The sequence below is a fragment of the Vipera berus genome (genome assembly GCF_964194415.1).
Source record: "Vipera berus genome assembly, chromosome: 2".
NCBI classification, from domain to species: domain Eukaryota; kingdom Metazoa; phylum Chordata; class Lepidosauria; order Squamata; family Viperidae; genus Vipera; species Vipera berus.
Genome location: NC_138203.1, coordinates 96,234,824 through 96,258,479, shown reverse-complemented (window position 1 = coordinate 96,258,479; position 23,656 = coordinate 96,234,824). Strand labels below are relative to the sequence as shown.

At 39.0% G+C, this 23,656-nt stretch overlaps 1 protein-coding gene across 1 annotated transcript in view; it reads left to right on the top strand.

Moving 5' to 3' along the window:
• Nucleotides 1–23,656, top strand: part of DNAH6 (dynein axonemal heavy chain 6) — a gene marked incomplete at its 5' end in the record, with an annotated part of 184,661 nt that overhangs the window by 97,962 nt on the left and 63,043 nt on the right. The window contains 10 exons of the mRNA XM_081318905.1: nucleotides 3,198–3,350; nucleotides 5,386–5,526; nucleotides 6,088–6,330; nucleotides 7,512–7,679; nucleotides 8,505–8,740; nucleotides 16,744–17,005; nucleotides 18,603–18,726; nucleotides 19,610–19,806; nucleotides 21,319–21,522; nucleotides 23,142–23,267. Coding sequence (XP_081175031.1) covers nucleotides 3,198–3,350; nucleotides 5,386–5,526; nucleotides 6,088–6,330; nucleotides 7,512–7,679; nucleotides 8,505–8,740; nucleotides 16,744–17,005; nucleotides 18,603–18,726; nucleotides 19,610–19,806; nucleotides 21,319–21,522; nucleotides 23,142–23,267 — 1,854 coding nt within the window. The remainder of the gene's footprint in view (nucleotides 1–3,197; nucleotides 3,351–5,385; nucleotides 5,527–6,087; nucleotides 6,331–7,511; nucleotides 7,680–8,504; nucleotides 8,741–16,743; nucleotides 17,006–18,602; nucleotides 18,727–19,609; nucleotides 19,807–21,318; nucleotides 21,523–23,141; nucleotides 23,268–23,656) is intronic.

Sequence of the window (23,656 nt, the reverse complement as noted above, 5' to 3'; positions counted from 1 at the left end):
AGGAGAACTTTTTTCAGGGGTACGTTTGAATCGAATTAATTTATTAACTGAAGTGCAAATTGGTTTATTGCCAGCCTTGTAGGAAATGGAGGAGACCTAAACAACTGCAGCTACAGTTACTTTTTTGAGATGTGTGCAAATTAAAATATGCATGTAAATAGATACCACAGTGAGACACTCCATGGGATATATATCCAATACAAAGTATTTAATTAGATCACATACCTAGTTAGATCAGTGTAGGTGTTAAGTGTAACTATAAGGTAATGAGGCAGGACTACAAAGACATTGGAGTTTTGAGAGAACTAAATTCTGTGATCCTAGGGTGTTTTTTTTTCCAAGGGAGTTAATTTCTTTTATTTCCCAGAACTCTGTTGCCTCCCAGCTTATCAGCATTTCTTGGCCTTCTCTGTTTTATGGCTTAGCTAACTATTTAGTTTCCCTGGGAAAGTATATTAAAGTAACAATTTTTAGCTTAACTCCACAAAATCTCCATCAGGAAACAGTTTGTTTGAGAATTTTTACTTCATCAGAGACACTTTCAGAAAATGGTATGAAAAATATTCTGAACAAGTAAAATACTGAGATAACACAGAGAATTTTTATGAGACTTGGATACCATATTTGTTGCTGTTAGTTGCGAAGTCGTGTCCGACCCATCGCGACCCCATGGACAACGTTGCTCCAGGCCTTCCTGTCCTCTACCATCTTCTGGAGTCCATTTAAACTCATGCCTACTGCTTCAGTGACTCCATCCAGCCACCTCATTCTCTGTCGTCCCCTTCTTCTTTTGCCCTCAACCTTTCCCAGGTTTAGGCTCTTCTCCAGTGACTCCTTCCTTCCCATTAGGTGGCCAAAGTATTTGAGTTTCAACTTCAGGATCTGGCCTTCTAAAGAGCAGTCAGGGTGGATATCCTCTAGGACTGACCGTTTTGATCTGCTTGCAGTCCAAGGGACTCGCAGGAGTCTTCTCCAGCACCATAATTCAAAGGCTTCAATTCTTTGGCGCTCAGCCTTTCTTATGGTCCAACTTTGCAACTGGGAAGACCATAGCTTTGACTATACGCACTTTTGTTGGCAGGGTGATGTCTCTGCTTTTTAGTGTGCTGTCTAGGTTTGCCATAGCTTTCCTCCCTAGGAGCAAGTGTCTTTTAATTTCTTGGCTACAGTCCCCATCTGCAGTGATCTTGGAGCCCAGGAAAATAAAATCTGTCACTACCTCCATTTCTTCCCCATCTATTTGCCAGGAATTGAGAGGGCCGGATGCCATGATCTTGGTTTTCTTAATGTTCAGTTTCAACCCAACTTTTGCACTCTCCTTCTTCACTCGCAACAAGAGGCTCTGTAGTTCCTCTTCACTTTTCTGCCATTAGAGTGGTATCATCTGCATATCTTAGGTTGTTGATATTTCTCCCGGCAATCTTAATTCCAACTTTTGATTCATCTAGCCCTGCCTTTCTCATGATGTGCTCTGCATAGGCAGGGTGACAGTATACAGCCTTGCCGGACTCCTTTCCCAATTTTGAACCAATCAGTGGTTCCATGTTCAGTTCTCACTGCTGCTTCTTGACCCGCATATAGGTTTCTCAAGAGACAAATAAGATGGTCTGGTACTCCCATCTCTTTAAGAACTTGCCACAATTTGTTGTGATCCACACAATCAAATGCTTTAGCATAGTCAATGAAGCAGAAGTAGATGTTTTTCTGGAACTCCCTAGCTTTCTCCATGATCCAGCATATGTTGGTAATTTGATCTCTAGTTCCTCTACCTCTTCAAAATCCTGCCTGTACTTCTGGTAGTTCTCAATCCACATACTGCTGGAGTCTAGCTTGTAGGATTTTAAGCATAACTTTACTAGCATGTGAAATGAGTGCAATGGTGCGATAGTTTGAACATTCTTTGGCACTGCCTTTCTTTGGAACTGGAATGTAAATAGATACCAGTAGATAAATCCTAAGACAGAAGTTACCTTGAGGTAAGGTGGGTGGCTTATTAAATAAATAAAATAAAATAAAATAAATGTATTGAGCACCAATTCATTAAAAAAGTACTCAGATGAGGATAGCCATGGAGTTCTAAGAAAAACATGTCACTTTACTGCATGTGCCTTTCTTTCTGCGTCCCACTGAGAGAAAATGGACAGGATATATGCATTTGTGTTTTTTTGTAGTGACATATATCATTAGGAGTTTGGCGGGCAGTTTGGCGGGTCGAATCCCGAGTGCCGCGTAACAGAGTGAGCGCCTGTTACTCGTCCCAGCTTCTGCCCACCTAGCAGTTCGAAAGCACGTAAAAATGCAAGTAGAAAAATAGGGACCACTACGGTGGGAAGGTAACAGCGTTCCGTGCGCCTTTGGCGTCTAGTCATGCCGGCCACATGACCACGGAGACGTCCTCGGACAAACGCTGGCTCTTCGGCTATGAAACGGAGATGAGCACCGGCCCCTAGAGTCGGAAACGACTAGCACGCATGTGCGGGGGAACCTTTACCTTTACCTTTATATCATTAGGAAGATACAGTACAGGATATTTATGTTCTGTGGGATAGTGTGGTACATATGGACACTCTTCAACAGAATCTTGGTTCTGTTGAAAATATAAACTTCTCTTGAGTATTTGGATTTAGTGAAATTGTGGTAGAAAGGAAATTAATAAAACTGAACTATCCAGATTTTTAAGATATTGCTTTAAACTTGCTTATTTTGTTAAGGATTTGACATTAATAGGAAAAATTTAGATGAGGTTAATTTTTCAATCTTTATTTATCTTCCGAAGTAAACCCCATTCAAGATAAATCAAAATAGTACAAATTATCAGTCTTGGATAAACAATCCAACAGTACAAATAGCATGCAGAGAAAGAAGGGGGCATCTGTTCGTCTGCTGAAAATCTTCTCTGATTTTAGCAGCAATGACATGTTTTATATTCATTAATTTTGCAGTTTTTCTAACAACTTCTTTTGGATTTAAACATCATGGAAGAAAATGCTGAATGACTGGCTTTTTATAGATGACTTAGTAATGACAAATTAACAGTAAAGCTGAGAAGTAAACACATTTTAGAAGTAATAGCATCTGTTTCTTGTAAAGTGTACTAGTATTTTTTCCCTTTTTTTCTAGTGATGTTTGTTTTCTGATTCTAAGTCCTTTTTTTAACAATGTAACTTTTTAATACCTGGTATTTTTAAAACCTTTAGATAGTTGTAGAAGAATTCCTAGAAGACATAAACAATATTTTGAATTCTGGAGAGGTACCTAATCTGTTTGAAAAGGATGAACTGGAGTTTGTAATGGGAGCTACCCGACCCAAGGCAAAAGAAGCAGGAATAGCAGAGGGCAACAGAGATGAGGTAAGATATTATAAATATAGTACTGTTTTACATGCCTTATTTAAATCCATGTTTATTATAGATATTTAAATGCGATAATGATAATGATGATGACGACAACAACAACAACAACTTTATTGTCACTTTGAATGTACACCAATCGGCATACATCAAAATAAAATTTCGTTGCATACACCTCCGATATATACTCCTTGTTGTGGCCAGCTCAAGTTTCAGAACGTCCATTTTAGTCTCTAGGGAGCGAACGATGGCAAACAGGACAGATGGAAATGGAGCTCCATGTGGGTTAGCCCTCAATTTAGCTGCATGATCATCTTGCCTCCTCTTCTCTTTCTGATCCTGTCTCTTCCACCTTTTCCTTAAAGGGGCCTCACTCCTTTTCGCCCCTGGAGCACGCTGCTGCCTCCAACTCCTCCAAAAGCCTCTCTCCCTTCCTCTGCGCCTGCCGACAGCCTCATCCAGTTCCCTTGCTCCATAAGCCCCGGGACCTCTCCTCCTTTGCCTCCTTCGAAAACAGCCCTGATTTGCAATTAAATCTGTCGCTGTGCCAGCAATCAGATCTTGCTGCCGGCAGAACAATATTTAAATGTATCAGCAATTTATAGGAAATAAAGAGTTATATAAGTCAGGGCTTTTCAACCAGTGGTACGGGTACCACCTGTGGTACATTGGCACCTGGGAGATGGTACGCGACCATCCTAGAAAAGTGGTGGTGGGGGAGGGGAATGAGCTGAACTGGTGGAAGCACCACACAAGGCTGAGCGAGAGATGGCTGGAGCTGCAGGGCTGTCAGGGCTCAGCGGAAGTGCCAGGATCAGCGCTTCTTCGGGGCTGTCAGGGCTCAGCAGTAGCTCCAGGATCTGCTGAGCCCAGAAGAAGCACCGATCAGGGTCTTGTGATTTACATTCAGATGCTTGGCAGCTGATTCATATTTATGATGGTCACAGTGTCCCAGGGTCATGTGAAGTGACCAAAGCCTGCTGCAACCACCCAGAAGATGGTGGGGAATAAAAACCGAACTCCCCCCACCCCACCCCCACTGCCAATCCTCAACAGAAATGCTCACAACGATGAAAATCTCGGATAGGAGGAAGAGTGCCGCCAGGCAGGCAGGCAGGTGTCTTGCTCGGCTGTGGCTTGGGCGGCACTTTTTTCAGTGCCATTGTAACTTCAAACAGTCACTAAGCAAACTGTTGAAAGTTGAGGACTACCTGTACTTCATCACTTTTTTCCTTTTTTTTTTTGGTCATCAAGTTTTTGACACCTTGCTAGGCGACTGGTGTACTCGGATGTTGCCATATCCTAAAAGGACCCAGATTGTTGGGGGCAATAAGCTGACTTTGTAATAATGCCGCTTGGGGGTGTGTGTGAAAGCCCTAATAAGCAGGCATATACATAGAATGAAGGCTACTGCTAAGCTTGTAAGCCGCCCTGAGTCTTCGGAGAAGGGCGGGATATAAATGGAATTAAAATAAATAAAAATAAAAATAATAAAAGTAGTACAATGGGTGAAAAGGTTGAAAAGCCCTGATATAAGTAGTCCTTGACTTACAACTGTTTAGTGACTGTTTGAAATTTCAATGGCACTGAAAAAGTGACTTATGACCATTTTTTATACATACAACCATTGCAGCATCCCTATGGTCACACGATCAAAATTCAAACGCTTGGCAACTGGCATGTATTTAATGACAGTTGCACTGTCCTGGAATCATGTGATCACCATTTGTAACCTTCTCAGCTGGTTTCTGACAAGCAAAGTCAATGGGGGAAGCTGAGTTCACTTAATGACCGCATGATTCACTTAACAACTGCAGCGATTCCCTTAACAACTGTGGCAAAAAGGTCATATAATGAGACAAAACTCACTTAATATTGCTTTGCAATGGATTCCCTATATGTAAGTCGCTTAGACTATTGGTTCTTATAATATATTATTCTCAGTTACACAAACTGTCTAAAAAGTGGATGATGGCAGTGATTCTGATAATTATGTTCACTTTCTATCTCTGAATTATAACTTGTCTTTTCTCAGGTATTTCAGTACTTCATTTGTCGGGTTCGACAGAAGCTACACATTGTCCTGTGTATGAGTCCTGTTGGAGATGCTTTCCGAGCACGGTGCCGAATGTTTCCCTCACTTGTGAATTGCTGCACTATTGACTGGTTTGTGCAGGTAAATTATTCATTGAAGAATTTTGATAAGATGTTAAATAATACATGAATCTACTTTAAGGATTGCTGTTTTCCCATCAAGTTTATTTTTTTTCTATATTCTGCAACATTACATTTAATCTATAATTTAAGCACAAGTTAATATAATTTGGGGAAATGGTCAAACATTGGTCCTTGGTCTTTGTCATCATTTGTGGCTTTTGAGAAAATTATTTTATATTTTATAGGGAAAGTAGAAATATCTCTGCTAGATACAGTAGCAACTAAAAAGAGACTACACTTCAATAGTCAACTTTCATTCATGTTTTCGTGTGTTGCAAGTGGAATACTATGTTAGTATTTCTTACAAATTCCATAAATCATCAATTAAAGCAGCTGCCTTATGTTCATGCCATATGAAAGTGAGCATATTATATTAACTGCAATTTAATAATGGCCTCCGCTTCCTTTTAGTCTTTCAGTGGCAATTCTTCTGAAATAATTGGAAAAGAAATGGTTTGTGTATTGCATATATACTTCAAGAAAGATTATTTAGGTAGCCATTTTCTTTTCTTTCTTTCAGTGGCCAAAAGAAGCACTTCTTTCTGTATCAAGGACTTTTTTTATGCACGTTGATCTGGGAACTGATCGAATGAAAGAGAAACTTTCTGTAATGTGTGTAGACATCCACATGAGTGTAACAGAGATGGCAGAGCAGTATTATGCAGAGCTCCGGCGACGCTACTATACAACACCAACTTCCTATTTAGAGTTAATTAATCTCTATTTGTCCATGCTTGCTGAAAAAAGGAAGCAACTGGTTTCAGTAGGTTGAAGTTTATTTAAAAAATAATTGAATTAGCATAGAAGTATGTTTTATTCCCTACCCCACTGTCGTCATACAAACAAACAAGATTTCCATTGTTCTTTATAGTGAAAATATTACTATTCAGTATTAGGAGTGTAGGTATTCTTTCTATCAAATTGGCTTAAATGTAATCCCCCTTCAATTTATATCTAAATTTATCATGATTGTAATTCAGATGTCAACATTTCTTGGTAATTTCCTCTGTCTCTGAATAAGGCAATCTGCATTAAAGAAAAACAGGTATGTCGTTGGTTTTAGCGATGCTTTTCACAAATAATAGGAGTTTTGTGCGGTTATCTTCCATACAGAATGACAATGTATTCTGGTCTTTATATATAGACACAGAGCTAGGGCTGCAAATCTCCAGGAGCTTCAAATGTTATATGCAGCAAAGTAATAAGAGGCATAACTGAATATAGCAGCATGGGTGGGAATGCCTTTGTCTACCTCTCAGTGAAAAGTACCTACTAGATTGGCACAATATGGACTAGCCTTCTTCATTCTTCAGATGTCTTTAGACCAACGGCCCCCAACCTTTGGGGCACCAGGGACCAGTTCTGTGGAGAGAGGTTTTTCCATGGACCAGAGGGGGCGTGCTTTAGCATGCTGCCTATATCCCGCAGATGGGGCTTTGTTTGTTTGTGCGCCCTGGTTTCTGGCATGTCATGGACCAATGCCGGTCCACATACCAGGAGTTGGGGAGCCCTGCTTTAGACCATTCTGACTGAAAATTCTGGGAGCGATGGTCTGATTGAGGAGTACTAACTGAGGAAGGCTACCCTAAGATCTAATTAAAAAAAACATTCTTTGAGTAATAAACATTGCAAAAAAATGTCAATTATAGTGTGAAAACTAGATTAACTTTGATAGAAATATTTACTTTCTTTTTGTAAAAAATAATGTTTTTTAGTAAAAGAAATGCTAATCCAATTGAATAATTTCTTTGACGTGCTGATTTGGCTAATTAAACTGATAGTAATAAATACATATTAAAATATTCATATCATTATTATGGTCATTTTAATCTAACTATGATTATCTGTGGATTTACAGAAAACAGCCACCTGCACCAGCTTTTTAAGATAATATCTTTTCAAAGTACTGAAACAATTATCAATATTTATTTGCTTATTTTTCAGGCTCGGGATCGTGTAAAAAATGGTTTAACCAAACTGTTAGAGACAAATGTACTTGTTGACAAAATGAAATTAGATCTTTCTGCTTTAGAACCAGTTCTCAAGGAGAAATCATTGGATGTTGAAGCCTTGATGGAAAAATTAGCAGTCGATCAAGAAAATGCTGATCAGGTATAAAATGGTGTGTGTGTGTGTGTGTGTGTGTGTGTGTGTGTGTGTGTGTGTGTGTACATGTCTCCATTGTGTGTCTCCCTCTATCTGAATATATCAGATAGGTTTTTCTGTTCAGCAGTTCTTAGATAAAGTAACATATATAAAAAAACATTTAAGAATCTATGTATTATAAGTTATGATATAAGTTAATATGTGTATGTGGGTGCCAAATTAGGGATTTTGTAATCTTGAGATCACCTTTGAAAAAGAGAATTGGCCAATCTGCCATTTTGGAAGCGGCCACAGTTTTTGCAATTTGAGAATTGTAACTACTTCTAAAATGGTGCCCTCTTCCAGAATAGCACCACGTGGCCTCTGTATAGGAAGACTGGCTAGCTCTCTTTCTCAAAGGTGGTCTTCAGTAACCGAGTGAAGTGTGACCTGGGTGAGAGAAGGTTCAAGGGTATGAAACCTAGTGGGGCGGGAAACTGTGAAAAGGGTGCCTCGAGATAGGGGTCACCCAGGTAAGACACATATGAACACCAAATCCTCCATTTAATCACGTAGAGAGTCACTTAACCAAAATGGGGAAAGCAGGAATTGTGGCCATTAAGCAAGGCAATCACATGGGTACCTCACTTCATGACTGCCACAACTTATGATCATAATTCTGCGCTCAGTTGTGACCATAACCCAACAACTACCCAAAATGCAGTCTGGATTACCTGTGTTTAATATATTTTTCTTCCTTAAAACATTTATTTCTTCCTTTTAGTTTTATTTGTTTATTAAATTTTTACGCTGCCCATCTCCCCTACCAGATTACTCTTTTTTTTCCCCCAGGTTCGGCGTGTTGTTCAGGAAGATGAAGCTGTTGCAAAAGTAAAAGCAGAGGAAACTCAAGCAATAGCTGATGATGCCCAGCGAGATTTGGATGAAGCCCTTCCAGCCTTAGAAGCTGCCAACAAAGCCTTAGATTCTTTAGATAAGGCAGATATTTCTGAAATCAGAGTTTTCACTAAACCTCCTGATCTTGTCATGACAGTGATGGAAGCTATTTGTATTCTTTTAAATGCAAAGTAAGATAGCTATACTGTATATTTAATCTTTTGCATTGACTTGTAGCTTTACTCTTCACCTAGAATGATGGGTTTTTTTCTGAAAAGCAATTTTCTTTAGCATGCGTTAATTTTCCCATCTCTTGTGCACTGTACGTGATGCCCCTCTGATACAAATTTCCCTACAGCTATTGAAATAGCCAATGTCATGAAGCTGAAACCATAAACACGGTGACCTTACACTATCCCTTTGGTAGTAGTTATAGATAGATATTTCCCTTTCCCCTGCTCCACAGATATTAGGGCTTCAGATTCAAAAGGAAAAACATGCATCAGAGCACACCTGGCACCTCTCAGCAACTTTTTAAAACTACTGAGTCTCTTCCCGAGGACACACGGTTTTCTGCTGCAGCCAAGGGTGCAATCTTGAGAAAAGAAATGTTGGCTTGAATGAGCAGCTGACGTGATATCCCAATGGAATCCAGTAATGAGTGACACTTTAAGTGTAGTTATTGGAAAGCAAATAAGAGGCAGAGTAATAAATAGACTTTTTAAAAAGATAGGTTTATATAGACACCCAGCTAGAAACCAGGAGACCATGAGTTCTAATTCCACCTTAGGCATGAAAAGCTGGCTGGGTGACTTTGGACAAATCACTCTCTCTCAGCCAGCCCAACCCACCTCATAAGCTTGTGTCTGAGGGGAAATGTGAGGAGGAAGAAGTATTAGGTATGTTCACCGACTTAGATTATTTATACAGATAATAAAGGTGGGATAAAAACACATAAATACAATAAGAGTTCTGACTTTTCAAGACTCTGGTCCACCTCATTGTAAATAGGATTTCATTTGCTATCACCAAACTACACTTCTTCTTTAATGCTTATAGTTGACTTCAGCATGCTTTTCCTCTCGATATTTGATCTTATTTTTTCCTTCCACGTTTCTTCTGCTGTTGCACAATTCCAGCTGCTCTTTTTATACAGTACGCTTCCCCCCCCCAGACAAGCTGTCAACTATTGTGGCATAGCCTTGAAATGTAGCTGCTCAGTTGCCTGTTAGCATAGGTATTTCATTGACCTTTAAGCTTTCCAAAAGACTAGTGCTCACCCAGTTCTCTGACCTGTCTTCCCCAGTGGCTAAAATACCCTGTGCTCTGATTCATCTTATAGGGAATATAAGGATGGCTGTACATCTCATAGCATTCTGCCCCTAACATTGTCTGTCTCATGAATGACATTTGCAATCAACTATTATATATTTACTAGAAGATTTGATTTTTCAGTTAGGGAAAAATCCTCATTGTAATCCAAATTTAATTTTACACGCCAAACATAACTGACATGTAGAGTAAATTTGCAAATTGGCTCTACCCTTCTTGTATGTCCCATCTGCTTATGAGTATGAATAACTCCCTAAATAGATGTACCTCTTTGATGTTTGATGATGATTACGCATTTATTTATTTATTTATTTATTAGTTGAATTTATATACTGCCCTATTCCCGAAGGACTCAGGGCGGTTCACAGGGCAGTTAAAACAGTACAAAAAGAGAATAAAATGGAATTAAATTAGTACAGGCCCACAATTCATAATAACAATAAAATTAAAATTTTAAAATTAATTTAATATAATTTAATATAATTTAATTAAATACTTTAAAATTTAAAATCCCTCAGTCCAGGCCAGACAATTTGAACAACCAGGTTTTTAAGTCCCGGCAAAAAGAGCGAAGGTCGGGGGCAGTCCGAAGCTCCATCGGCAGTTCATTCCAAAGGGCGGGCGCACTCACAGAGAACGCCCTCCCCTTGGGAATCACCCGCCGGCAATCTCTAACCGGCGGAACCCTAAGGAGGCCCTCCCTGTGGGCGTGCACAGGACGATGGGAAGCTGATGCTGGTAGCAGGTGCTCCCTAAGGTAATCCGGACCCATGCCATTTAGGGCTTTATAGGTCATCACCAGCACCTTGAATCTCACCCAGAGGGCAACTGGAAGCCAATGCAGTTCGCGGAGAAGAGGTGTTACATGAGAGTATCGGGACACTCCCATTACTACTCGCGCGGCTGCATTCTGCACCAGCTGAAGCCTCCGAGTGGTCCTCAAGGGCAGCCCCATGTAGACAGCATTGCAGTAGTCTAACTGGGAGGTCACGAGCGCATGAGTGACTGTACGTAGGGCATCCCAGTCCAGATAGGGCCGCAACTGGCGCACCAGGCGAACCTGGGCAAAAGCCCCCCTGGTCACGGCTTCTATATGATCTTCCAAACTGAGCCGTGAATCCAGGAGGACGCCCAAGTTACGAGCCCTATCAACGGGGGGTAACACCTCACCCCCCATCATTAAAGATGGAGAAGAGTGATTCACTCGAGATGCCGATACGCACAGCCACTCAGTCTTGGCAGGATTGAGTCGGAGCCTGTTTCTCCCCATCCAAACCCGAACCGCCTTCAGGCAACGGGACATCACGTCGAGGGCATCACTGAGTTGGTTCGGGGTGGAGAGAAAAAGTTGGGTATCATCAGCGTACTGATGATACCCCACCCCGAAACCACGAATGATCTCACCCAGCGGCTTCATATAGATGTTGAACAGGAGGGGAGAGAGGACCGACCCTTGAGGAACTCCACAAACGAGAGGCCTCGGGGTGGACCTCTGCTCTCCCGTCAACACCAACTGTGAACGGCCCAGGAGGTAGGAGGAGAACCACCGTAAAACAGTGCCCCCCATTCCCAACCCCCTGAGACATCGCAGCAAGATACCATGGTCGATGGTATCAAAAGCCGCTGAGAGATCTAAAAGGACTAGGACAGAGGAACAACCCCTGTCCCGAGCCCGCCAGAGATCATTCATCAGCCCGACCAATGCCGTCTCCGTGCTGTACCCGGGCCTGAAACCCGATTGGTACGGGTCCAAATGATTACTCATGAATGAATGAACCTTTATTATTAAAGTACAACATGTATACAGTGAGATTGGCTGAGCCTTCCTTTGTGCCCCCCCCGCCACAACTCACAGTGACAACAAACCCGCCATCTTGTTACACCATGTGAACTAATTGCACAACACACCGGCCTCACAAGTCAATCATGCATAGAGTTATTTCCTGTTCAGGAGCCTGACAGCCTGTGGATAGAAGTTGTTCTTCAGCCTGTTGGTACGGCTGGCTATACATCTATATCTCCTACCCGATGGTAGGAGAGTAAAGAGGTACCAACCAGGGTGTGAGTCATCCCTGAGAATTTTCCTCACTCTTCCAAGGCAGTGAGCCCATTTAATTATGTCTGATTTATTTTGGCCATGCCAGGCATACAAATTCATTGGAGAAGGCGATGACGCTAGGAATGGTTAATGGAACAAGAAGAAGGGGCAAGCAAAAAACATGCTGTTTTGATAACATCAAATCTGATACAAAGTTGTACATCCAAACAACTGAAAGAAGCTGTGCTTGACAGGATAGCATGGAGAGTACTTGCCTGCAAAGTTGCCAAGAGTCAGACACAACTAAACGATTAAAACAACAACAACTCACTTGCTTAGTTAGTTTAATCATTTGTTTTGGGTAAATTGATCATAATACATATTTATATTACACAATTACACTTGCTTATTAGATAAAGGTATGGATTTAGTATAGATGTACTCCTAATAATATTTACAAAAAATGAGCCCGACTGAATCCAGTGACTGAGTAGATAGAAATGCTGTCCGATATTATCAAGCTTAAAGTGGAATAACTGTTCAATAACTGTGACTAAATGGTACCAGTTTGTTTATATGTTTGTCAATTTCTTACAAGGCCATCTTCTCTTCATCTATTTATATCAGTTTGAGAATCTGTATTCTAGATATCCTTTTTAATGCTGGGAGAGCAATAAATCATATAGAACAATATAGAATTATTATCTTTTTGGATGCTTCGCTCATGGTTTCAGTAGTCTTGATTTTAAAACAACATTGTTTTGTCATGTAGCAACTTGAGCTCTTAATGAATGAAAATGTGACATGTAGATAACCTTTTTTGAAAAGAGAAATCAGAACATATCATGTATGACTTTCTCTTCCTATAACTAAAGGACTGTAATTAATCATATCTTTCAGGTTATTTATGACAGTACATAAAGAGGGTAACCCGATACATGTTTACTGAGAAATAAAAAGCTACATTTAATAATTGCTTTCAGAGGGTGTGGCATAAAATTGCACAGCCCACAATAATATTATTTACCAAATAAACTACAACGCTTGGAATATTTAGTGCCGGCCCTTCAGTTTCTCAGCAGAACTAAGCCTCAAGCTGCAGTTGTAAATTGTCTTCTTTCCATTTCTACATAAAAAAGAATTATGTATGACATCAAAAATGACAGCAGCATATTTTATCAATCTCTCATTTACTTTTGTTGTTGTTGTTGTTGTTGTTAGCTGCGAAGTCGTGTCCGACCCATCGCGACCCTATGGACAACATTCCTCCAGGCCTTCCTGTCCTCTACCATCTTCTGGAGTCCATTTAAGCTCACGCCTACTTCTTCAGTGACTCCATCCAGCCACCTCATTCTCTGTCGTCCCCTTCTTCTATTGCCCTCAATCTTTCCCAGCATTAGGCTCTTCTCCAGTGAGTCCTTCCTTCTCATTAGGTGGCCAAAGTACTTGAGTTTTAGCTTCAGAATCTGGCCATCTAAAGAGCAGTCAGGATTGATCTCCTCTAGGACTGACCGGTTTGATCGCCTTGCAGTCCAAGGGACTCGCAGGAGTCTTCTCCAGCACCACAGTTCAAAGGCCTCAATTCTTTGGCGCTCAGCCTTTCTTATGGTCCAACTTTCACTGCCATACATTGCAACTGGGAAGACCATAGCCTTGACTATACGCACTTTTGTTGACAGGGTGATGTCTCTGCTTTTTAGTGTGCTGTCTAGATTTGCCATGGCTTTCCTCCCCAGGAGCAAGCGTCTTTTAATTTCTTGGCTACAGTCCCCGTCTGCAGTGATCTTGGAGCCCAGGAAAATAAAATCTGTCACTACCTCCATTTCTTCCCCATCTATTTGCCAGGAATTGAGAGGGCCAGATGCCATGATCTTGGTTTTCTTAATGTTAAGTTTCAACCCAAGTTTTGCACTCTCCTTCTTCACCTGCAACAAGAGGCTCTTTAGTTCTTCTTCACTTTCTGCCATTAGAGTGGTATCATCTGCGTATCTTAGGTTGTTGATATTTCTTCCGGCAATCTTAATTCCAACTTTTGATTCATCTAGCCCTGCCTTTCTCATGATGTGCTCTGCATATAAGTTAAATAGGCAGGGCGACAGTATACAGCCTTGCCGGACTCCTTTCCCAATTTTGAACCAATCAGTGGTTCCGTGTCCAGTTCTCACTGTTGCTTCTTGACCCGCATATAGGTTTCTCAAGAGACAAATAAGATGGTCTGGTACTCCCATCTCTTTAAGAACTTGCCACAGTTTGTTGTGATCCACACAATCAAAGGCTTTAGCATAGTCAATGAAGCAGAAGTAGATGTTTTTCTGGAACTCTCTAGCTTTCTCCATGATCCAGCGTATGTTGGCAATTTGATCTCTAGTTCCTCTGCCTCTTCGAAATCCTGCCTGTACTTCTGGTAGTTCTCGATCCACATACTGCTGAAGTCTAGCTTGTAGGATTTTAAGCATGACTTTACTAGCATGAGAAATGAGTGCAATGGTGCGATAGTTTGAACATTCTTTGGCACTGCCTTTCTTTGGAATTGGAATGTAAACTGATCTTTTCCAATCCTGTGGCCACTGTTGAGTTTTCCAAATTTGCTGGCAAATTGAGTGTAGCACTTTTACTGCATTGTCTTTTAAGATTTTGAATAGCTCAGCTGGAATACTGTCACTTCCATTAGCTTTGTTGTTGCTCAGTTTTTCTAAGGCCCACTTCACTTCACATTCTAGGATGTCTGGCTCGAGGTCAGTGACCACCTCATTGTGATTATCAGGGACGTTAAGCTCATTCTTGTATAGTTCTTCTGTGTAATTTTGCCACCTCTTCTTAATCTCTTCTGCCTCTGTTAGGTCCCTGCCATTTTGGTCCTTTATCATGCCCATTTTTGCATTAAACGTTCCCTTCATTTCTCCAATTTTCTTGAAAAGATCTCTGGTCCTCCCTATTCTATTGTTTTCTTCTATTTCTTTGCACTGTTCATTTAAGAAGGCATTCTTATCTCTTCTAGCTATTCTCTGGAATTCTGCATTCAATTGGGCGTATCTTTCTTTTTCTCCCTTGCCTTTCGCTTCCCTCCTTTCCTCAGCTATTTGCAAAGCTTCCTCAGACAGCCATTTTGCTTTCTTGCATTTCTTTTTCTTTGGGATGGTTTTGGTTGCTACCTCTTGTACAATGTCGCGAACCTCTGTCCATAGTTCTTCAGGCACTCTGTCTATCAGATCTAATTCCTTAAATCTATTTGTCACCTCTACTGTATATTCAACAGGGATATGATTTAATTCATACCTGAGTGGCCTAGTGCTTTTCCCTACTTTCTTCAGTTTAAGCCTAAACTTTGCAAGGAGAAGCTCATGGTCTGAGCCACAGTCAGCTCCTGGTCTTGTTTTTACTGACTGTATAGAGCTTCTCCATCTTTGGCTGCAGAGCATATAGTCAATCTGATTTCTGTGTTGACCATCTGGTGATGTCCATGTGTAGAGCCGTCTCTTGGGTTGTTGGAAAAGAGTGTTTGCTATGACCATCACATTCTCGTGACAGAATTCTATCAGCCTGTGCCCTGCTTCATTTTGCACTCCAAGGCCAAACTTGCCTGTTATTCCAGTTATCTTTTGGCTTCCTACTTTAGCATTCCAATCCCCCATGATGATAAGGACATCATTTTTGGGTGTTAGTTCTATAAGGTGCTGTAGTGCTTCATAGAACTGGTCAATTTCATCCTCTTCAGCACTGGTGGTTGGGGCATAGACTTGGATTACTGTGATATTGAATGGTTTGCCTTGGATTCGAACTGAGATCATTCTGTCATTTACTTTTACAGTATATCAATGATATGGATGAAAATGTATTTTCTGTTTAAAAAGTATAAAGGAACCTTATATATATATATATATATATATATATATATATATATATATATATATATATATATATATATATATATATATATATATATATATATATATATATATATATATATATATATATACACACACACACACACACAGTATATATATATATATAGGCCAGGTGCATCAATGCATCATGCCGAAACTGCACCCACCCCAGCTCCGGCAATGGGGAAAGAGGTCATGATACGTCGTGACACATCACGTGACATGGCGAGTTTGACACCCCTGCTGTAAAGGAAGAGAAATTTTAGCAGCCTATTATACTTTCTTTTTAAAAAATGAAATAAATGATATTCATAATGTTTAAGGCATCCGGCTGGATTCAGGAGACTGTAAATTCTAGTCTCACTTTAGGCATGAAGGCCGGCTGAGTGACTTTGGGCCAATCTCTCAGCCCAATCACCTCACAGGGTTGTTGTGGGGAGAATAGGAAGAAGGAGGAGTTAGGTATGTTCACTGCCTGGAGTTACTTATAAAAAATTATGAAGGTGGGATAAAAAATCTAAATAATAATAAGCTTTCATCCTGCAATTATCCACCATCAAACATCCACTTTTGCCTATCCCAAGTGCCTAGAAAGGACTCAATTGGTGGATACAAATGTAAAACCCAGTTTGACCATCTGGCTGGCTGTGCGACAAACCATAGAAGTTTCAGTTTATGATACCACAAAACAGTAACTTAAATGTGCAGCATCTTTCCTTGTATTATATCTTCTCCTTAGAATCAGAAGCCTAAATAATTGTTTTTAATTTTTTCACCAAGTCTGCATACTGGATATACCTGTAGGTCATTAAATATATATTTCATCTTAAAACTGGGTTTTAAAAAACAAACAAACCAGCACACCCTATAATACAGATCTTTTTACAGTATATATTTTCCACGGTAGATCTTCATCAATCTTTTCATTTTAATCTTTCAGGCCTGACTGGGCAACAGCAAAACAACTACTTAGTGATTCCACCTTCCTGAGAAAGCTCCTAGAATATGACAAAGAAAATATAAGGAGCGCAATATTAATTAAGCTTCAGAAATACATAAACAATCCTGACTTTGTACCAGAAAAGGTAGAGAAAGTGTCAAAGGCATGCAAGTCTATGTGCATGTGGGTGAGAGCTATGGATCTATACTCTCGTATTGTGAAGGTGGTCGAACCCAAAAGGCAAAAGTTACATGCTGCCCAGGTATTTATTCTTTTTTTCCCCCCAAGATTTTTTTTTTAATCTGCGGTCCGATTATTAACCGATGAATCAATCCACTTTCATCACGACTCTCTTCTCTTTTTTACCTATTAGCAACTAAATGATGGAAACAGGCACTTTTTTTTTCTGGTAGAATCAGTCCACTGTTGATTCTTTCATGCAAGGCTGTTCCCTATATTGACAGGTAGCCTATTTTGGATTATGGAAAGGGTGGAATTCTTTATTCGCAACATTAAATGTTAAATGACTTTCCTTCTTTTCCATTTCATTCCCATACCTGCCGGGGTATTAGAATAGTTTTCTCTTCTTGTCTTGAAAAAGCATGAAGAATTTGCTGACTCTTTAGGGCAGCTCCTTCTGCATTTGCTTCCTTAGACAAGGCTGACAGGAGTGGAGAACATTTGGTTAGTTTAGTTTTCATAGAAATCTCCTCAATTACCATTGCTTAAAAGTAGCACTGCTACCATAACAATTTCAATATTATTTTTTTCTATATCAAACTCTCTCAAATCAAACTGACAGAGCTAGGGCCGGGTTTATGTATTTCCTGTCCCCCCCGCCCCGGCTCAGAATAATCGCTATCTGTGTCTAAAGTTGAGGCAATTTACAAGTGAATGATATTTTTTTAAAAAAAACAACAGCATCAGCTTATTTTTATGAGTGGCAATGTTTGTCCTTTTATTTTATTTTCCTCTTTTATTTCTATTGCATGATCCCCAAATTAGGGAATGTCTTGTTTCTGGAATTGCCTTCGTTTGCATCTTTAGAAGAGCAATTAAGATTTACTTCTGTAACAAGATGCCTGTTACACCTCTTGTAACACATGGCGGGTATAATATTGTTATTTACATATCTTTGAGAAGAAATATATTGGGCATTTCTGTAATTGGTTGTTGATAGCTGTCTTGATCCTAATGTGAACAGAATGGACGACTATAAATTGAATGAATGAATCTAATGTATTTTGCCAACATGCCCCCAAACCATTGGTCTTTACCTGTCTTTAAGTGGCATGCCATAATGAAGTAGCAACATTTCAGAAATATTTGATTATCTGATAAATGAGAACCATCACATGACAATATAAAATAAAACTGAAATCAGGGAGGAAAACCTGCTGCTGCCCATTTCCCCCCACAAACATGTCAAGATGTTTCAAGGAAAGTTGTTGCTATAATTCCCATTCCAACATTTTTGTTCTCCACAAAGCATGTGTGCATGAATGGGGATAGGAAGGAATGTTTTATTTATTAATATATTCAATTAGATTGGTATAAAAATAAATTATTAGTTTAGCATGATACCAACAGAGTTGGATTTCTGATACTTTGATTCAAATGCAATTCTATTTTTAAGGGTGGTGATTCATTATGAGGAAATCTTGAGATTCCTCAAAGTGAACATCAATATGTATGAAATGTTATATAATTTATAATGTTATATAATTAATTATAATGTATAATTATTTGTAGTTTCTTCATATTCCATTTTGCTGTAAAGCAACTGTGCAAATGAATAAAATAAGACATTCAGAATATATGGCAGAATAATAATTTGAATTAATTTGTATTATGATTAGGCAGAACTTGATGCAACTTTAGCTACCCTTCGTGATAAGCAAAAAAAACTGAGACAGGTAGAGGAACAAATACACGAATTACAAGACCAATATGAAAGAAGTGTGAATGAAAAAGAAACCCTTGGTAAGTACCTATTTAAAAAAATATGAACAATATTTTAGAGTGGTGTTTCTTAATTACCTTCTTACTGCATGGAACAAAGTTTCAAGCTCTCATGAAGTCTGTACTAATACAGCTAGTCCTTGACTTACGACCACAATTGAGCCCAGAATTTCTGTTGCTAAGCAAGATAGTTGTCAAGTGAGTTTCGCCACATTGCAAAAGTTGTTAAGTGAATCACTGCAGTTGTTAAGTTAGTGGCATGACTGTTAAGTGAATATGGCTTCCCCATTGACGGTGCTTGTCAGAAGGTTGCAAAAGGTGATCACATGATTCTGGGACACTGCAATCGTCATAAATGTGAGTCAGCTGCCAAGCGTCTGAATTTTGATAATGTGACCATTGGGGATGCTGCAATTGTCGTAAGTGTGAAAAATGGTCATAAATCACTTTGTCAGTGCTGTTGTAACTTTGAACGGTCACTTAACAAACTGTTGTAAATTAAAGACTACCTGTAGAGGACTACCTGTAAAAGTTCACCAGTGTAGCTTATTAACATCTTAAAAATCCTGCGTGCATGTCATTTTTCAAAAGCTTATTTTTACTGTGGATACATTTCGTATAGACAAAATGTAATAGCAAAACATCCATATGTGAGCAATGTATCATGTTATGTTAGGAAGGCCGTCTGGTAAGAAAGTGTATATTATCAAAGTGTACATTATCATCACAAAATCAAATGATCACCGTCTGTTTTTTAAGAATTACTCCACAATGAAATCTTTCACATTGCTAATTCCAGCGATGTAATATATTATTCATTAAAAAGACAAAAAATAGTTAACCAAATGAATTGCCCTGTTTAAATAAATTATAACCGTGACCTAATAGAATTATCCTTGTTTAGCAAAGACCATGGCACTGACTCAGGCTCGCCTTACCCGCGCTGGAAAACTTACGGCTGCATTAGGGGATGAACAGGTTCGATGGGAAGAAAGCATTTTGAATTTTGAGGCGGAGATTTCAAATATCACTGGAAATGTATTCATAGCTGCTGCTTGTGTAGCTTACTACGGGGCTTTTACTGCACATTATAGGCAACTGGTGAGTTAATTAAAATATTTGCTTTCTCTAGAGCGCATCTTTTACTGATCTGACTTTTATGTCCATCTTATTATAAAGCCAATATGCTTCATAAAAGCTGTTGCAGGTCATGGAAGCAGCTGTAAATCTAAACAAGTGGAAATAATTTTTCCACATATGGAAAAAGATTCCTCACAGCCAAATCCTGATTTTTCCCTGTTTGCTCTCAGTAGTCAAGAGTGGCTGTGGATATTTTTCGATGCTGCTCTTTAAAAATAATAATCAAGATCAAACAGAAGGAAAAACGTGTAAGTGCAAACTGTAACCTAGAATGAAGATAGTGATTTGGGAAGCTAGCATTAATGCATGCTGCTCAGGTCAAATGTTTAAAACAGAGGGAGAAGGAGATTCCTTACCCTGCCCTGCACCCTGATAATTGATAGTACTGAGGGTAGCAGTTCCTCAGAAACTACTCTCTGTGAGTATGTGTATCTTCCTAGTTTTGGCGTGTGCTAAAAAGCTTTACTGTTATATACAGATGGAGATATTTTATAGGAAAGTAAAATAGTTTACGTTTTTATTTACAGCTGGTCCTCGACTTATGACCACAATTGGGCCCCAAATTTCTGTTGTTAAGTGAGACATTTATTGTGAGTTTTGCCCCATTTTATGACCTTCCTTGCCACAGTCTTTAAGTCAATCACTGCAGTTGATAAGTTAGTAACCTGCCTGTTAAGTGAATCTGGCTTCCCCATTGACTCTGCTTGCCAAAAGGTTGCAAAAGGTGATCCCATGACCTTGGGACACAGCAACAGTCATAAGTGTGAACCAGTTGCCAAGCATCTGAATTTTGATCACGTGATCACGGGGAATGCTGGAAAGGTTGCAACTGTGAAAAATGGTCATAAGTCACTTTTTTCAGTACTGTTGTAACTTTCAATGGCCACTAAATGAACTGTTGTAAGTCGAGGACTACCTGTATTTTAGTGGAAATTGTAAATTGTTTATAAAGTAAAAATTGTCTAAAAAGCAAAAAATAATAATAATAATTATTTGATTAGTTTCATTAACAGACACCTACAAAAGCAAAAATGTTTCCATAATTAGATTTTCATGGTTGGTTGCACAGTCAACCAGATATTTATAGAATTCTTCCCAAGGACCTGGGATATTTTTTATTATTAGGTTATTTAATGTAGATGACCATTCAGTTCTTTTTACCTTTCCTTGAACTGATGTATCGTTGCCAATTCAGCTACATTTCTATGTAATTTTCCAGCATCAAAGTCAGAAGCATTTGCTGAAAAATCGGATTTCTGGTCCCATTCATTTTGACAATCTCATTAAGAGAAAGATCTTTTGGTTAATAAGATTATTTATATCCCAAAACATTACTATATAATTTCAGATCAGCCAGTTTTATATATATATCTTCATATTGGACATCTGCCTTATTAACTCTCATGCAAACTTTGTATTTCTTATAGTAACCGAAATAGCTTTTCCTGATTTGTATTTCCCCTTTCAAATTAGTTAATTGAATGCTGGATCAAACAATGCCAAGATCTAGACATTCCTATTAGTTCTGAGTTCAGTCTTGTAAATATTTTGGGAGACCCCTATGAAATTCGACAATGGAATACTGATGGATTACCTCGCGATTATATTTCTACTGAAAATGGCATTCTAGTTACCCGTGGGCGACGCTGGCCACTCATGATTGATCCTCAGGATCAGGTAAGTGTTTATTTTAATCATTTATTCATAACTGGCATATTCAAGAAATATTATATAGTTTGTTTTTATATATAAAAGACACATTGTGGTGCAATTATTATTCAGTATTGTTGGTTTATGGTCCTTTAGAGATTCAGCTGGACGTCTAGGCTCTGGATAGTATGTTCCTCCTGTTCCTTCTCTTCTCGCCTTGCTCTGCTAGTTTGAAAAGAAGAAGAAAGACACCGAAGAATTTAGGGATTTGCCACTGCTTTTCTGAACACACAACTATTGACTTTGTGAAACTGAACTTCCCTCTAATTCTCAGCCACAATTTCACCAATCTATCACCGTGATCTAGTGTCTGTGAACAAACAAGCACTTCCTTTTTTCTCTATTATTATAGGAGACCTAGCCAATGGCTGCTACCCTCTTTCTAGAAATGTTGATGTTTTGAACACCCAGAATTCCTTCAACCTTTTAATTGGCCCTAGAACTATTCACTTCTTTTTCTGGGTCCAATTACACACATACAATAGAATCTGGCAGTCTTCTGTAATGCCGGACTACAACAATAATAGCCACAAACAGCTGTAACTGTTTAACCATATAGACTCGTGTATTTGAAACGGGTGGCCATATAACATAAAATAAAATGGAGTTACTCTGCGATAAGATAGGTGTACTTGTAGGACAAGGTAGCTATGTGAAAGAAAGGCCATAGTCATTTCAAATTAACTAGACATCCTCTTACCAATAGCCATTGTATCGTGTGTTTTTTCTTTCACTGGTTGGGTAGAATAGGGAATTTAGGCAAAAATTGATTAAAGAATAGATCAAAATTAAAATCTAAATATGTGATTGTTTATTCATTACTCTGTGGCGGGAGGCCAGGATTGCTGAAGTAATTCTCTATCAGGTGCCTATCATATTGCCACTGTAGCCTGTTTTCTTTTCCCAAGAGAAAGAAGTTTAAAAAAAGTACAGCCCAGAAGTTCAAAATAATACCTTAGCTGCTGTCATGAAAAGTTCCCTATCAAATTCTCATTCTTATAACTGCCATGTAAGAAGATGGCACCTCCTAAACTTTGCAGATCCACGAGGCCAATAGTATCTTCCTTAGATATTCCCCATAAATTGAGGATTGTTGGTAGTAAATAGTCCCTGACATATCCTCAATGCTGACAGTGTTCTTTCTCTCAAACCTTCTTAAAAGAAATATTCTACACTGTTAATACCAGCACTGCTATATGCATCAGATTTGAAGCATCCCTCTGCTCCTTGTAACGATCCTCTTTCTCATGTGAATTCCTTGCCATAGGTGGAGGATCTCATGTACCAGGCAGTGGAGGAAATACTGTTGTATTTTACTTTAATTTTACTTGCAAAAGCATGAGCATAACTGAGAAATATTGGTTCAAATTCTCATCCTGCCTCTAATTATCGCCCTGAGAAAACAAGGCAAGCAGTAGACTTCGGTTTCACTCTATGCTGATAGAGCAATCATAGAAATAAGAAGGAAATTAATTTTTAGGGTCTGACTGTTTTAAAAAACAAATAAAACAAGCAGTCCTTTTTAGTGTTCAATTAAGTTTTCACATTTAACTTCACATTTAATCATATTTTTTTCTAATATACAGGCAAACCGTTGGATAAGAAACAAAGAAACAAAATGTGGTTTAAAAATAATTAAGCTCACGGACACTGGCTTCCTGCGTACCCTGGAGAATGCTATTCGTCTGGGTTTACCTGTGCTTCTAGAAGAGGTTTGCATCTTTTTGCATTTACATAGGATAATCTTATTATTTCTTTTATTTATTTATTCTGCAGGCTACAATTGCTTGCTAAAAGGTCCATAAGAAAAATGACTGTTTTTGACTTCTGGGAGAATCTATGTTTATTTATTTGTTCATTTATTTTATTTGTCAAATTTTGTTCATCAAATTTCTGCCCCACCCATCTCACCCAACTGCATATGGGCAGTTTACAAACAAAACATAGGGCAGTCTACAAAAAAGGTAGAGTTAAAAAAACAAAACATGTTAAATGAGTTTAACAGAATGAAAACAACTTTAAAAGTTTAAAAATTTAAAACGTTACAAAAGGTGGAGGGTGTGTCTCAAGCCACCAACCATCCCCAGGGTTGTGTATCAGT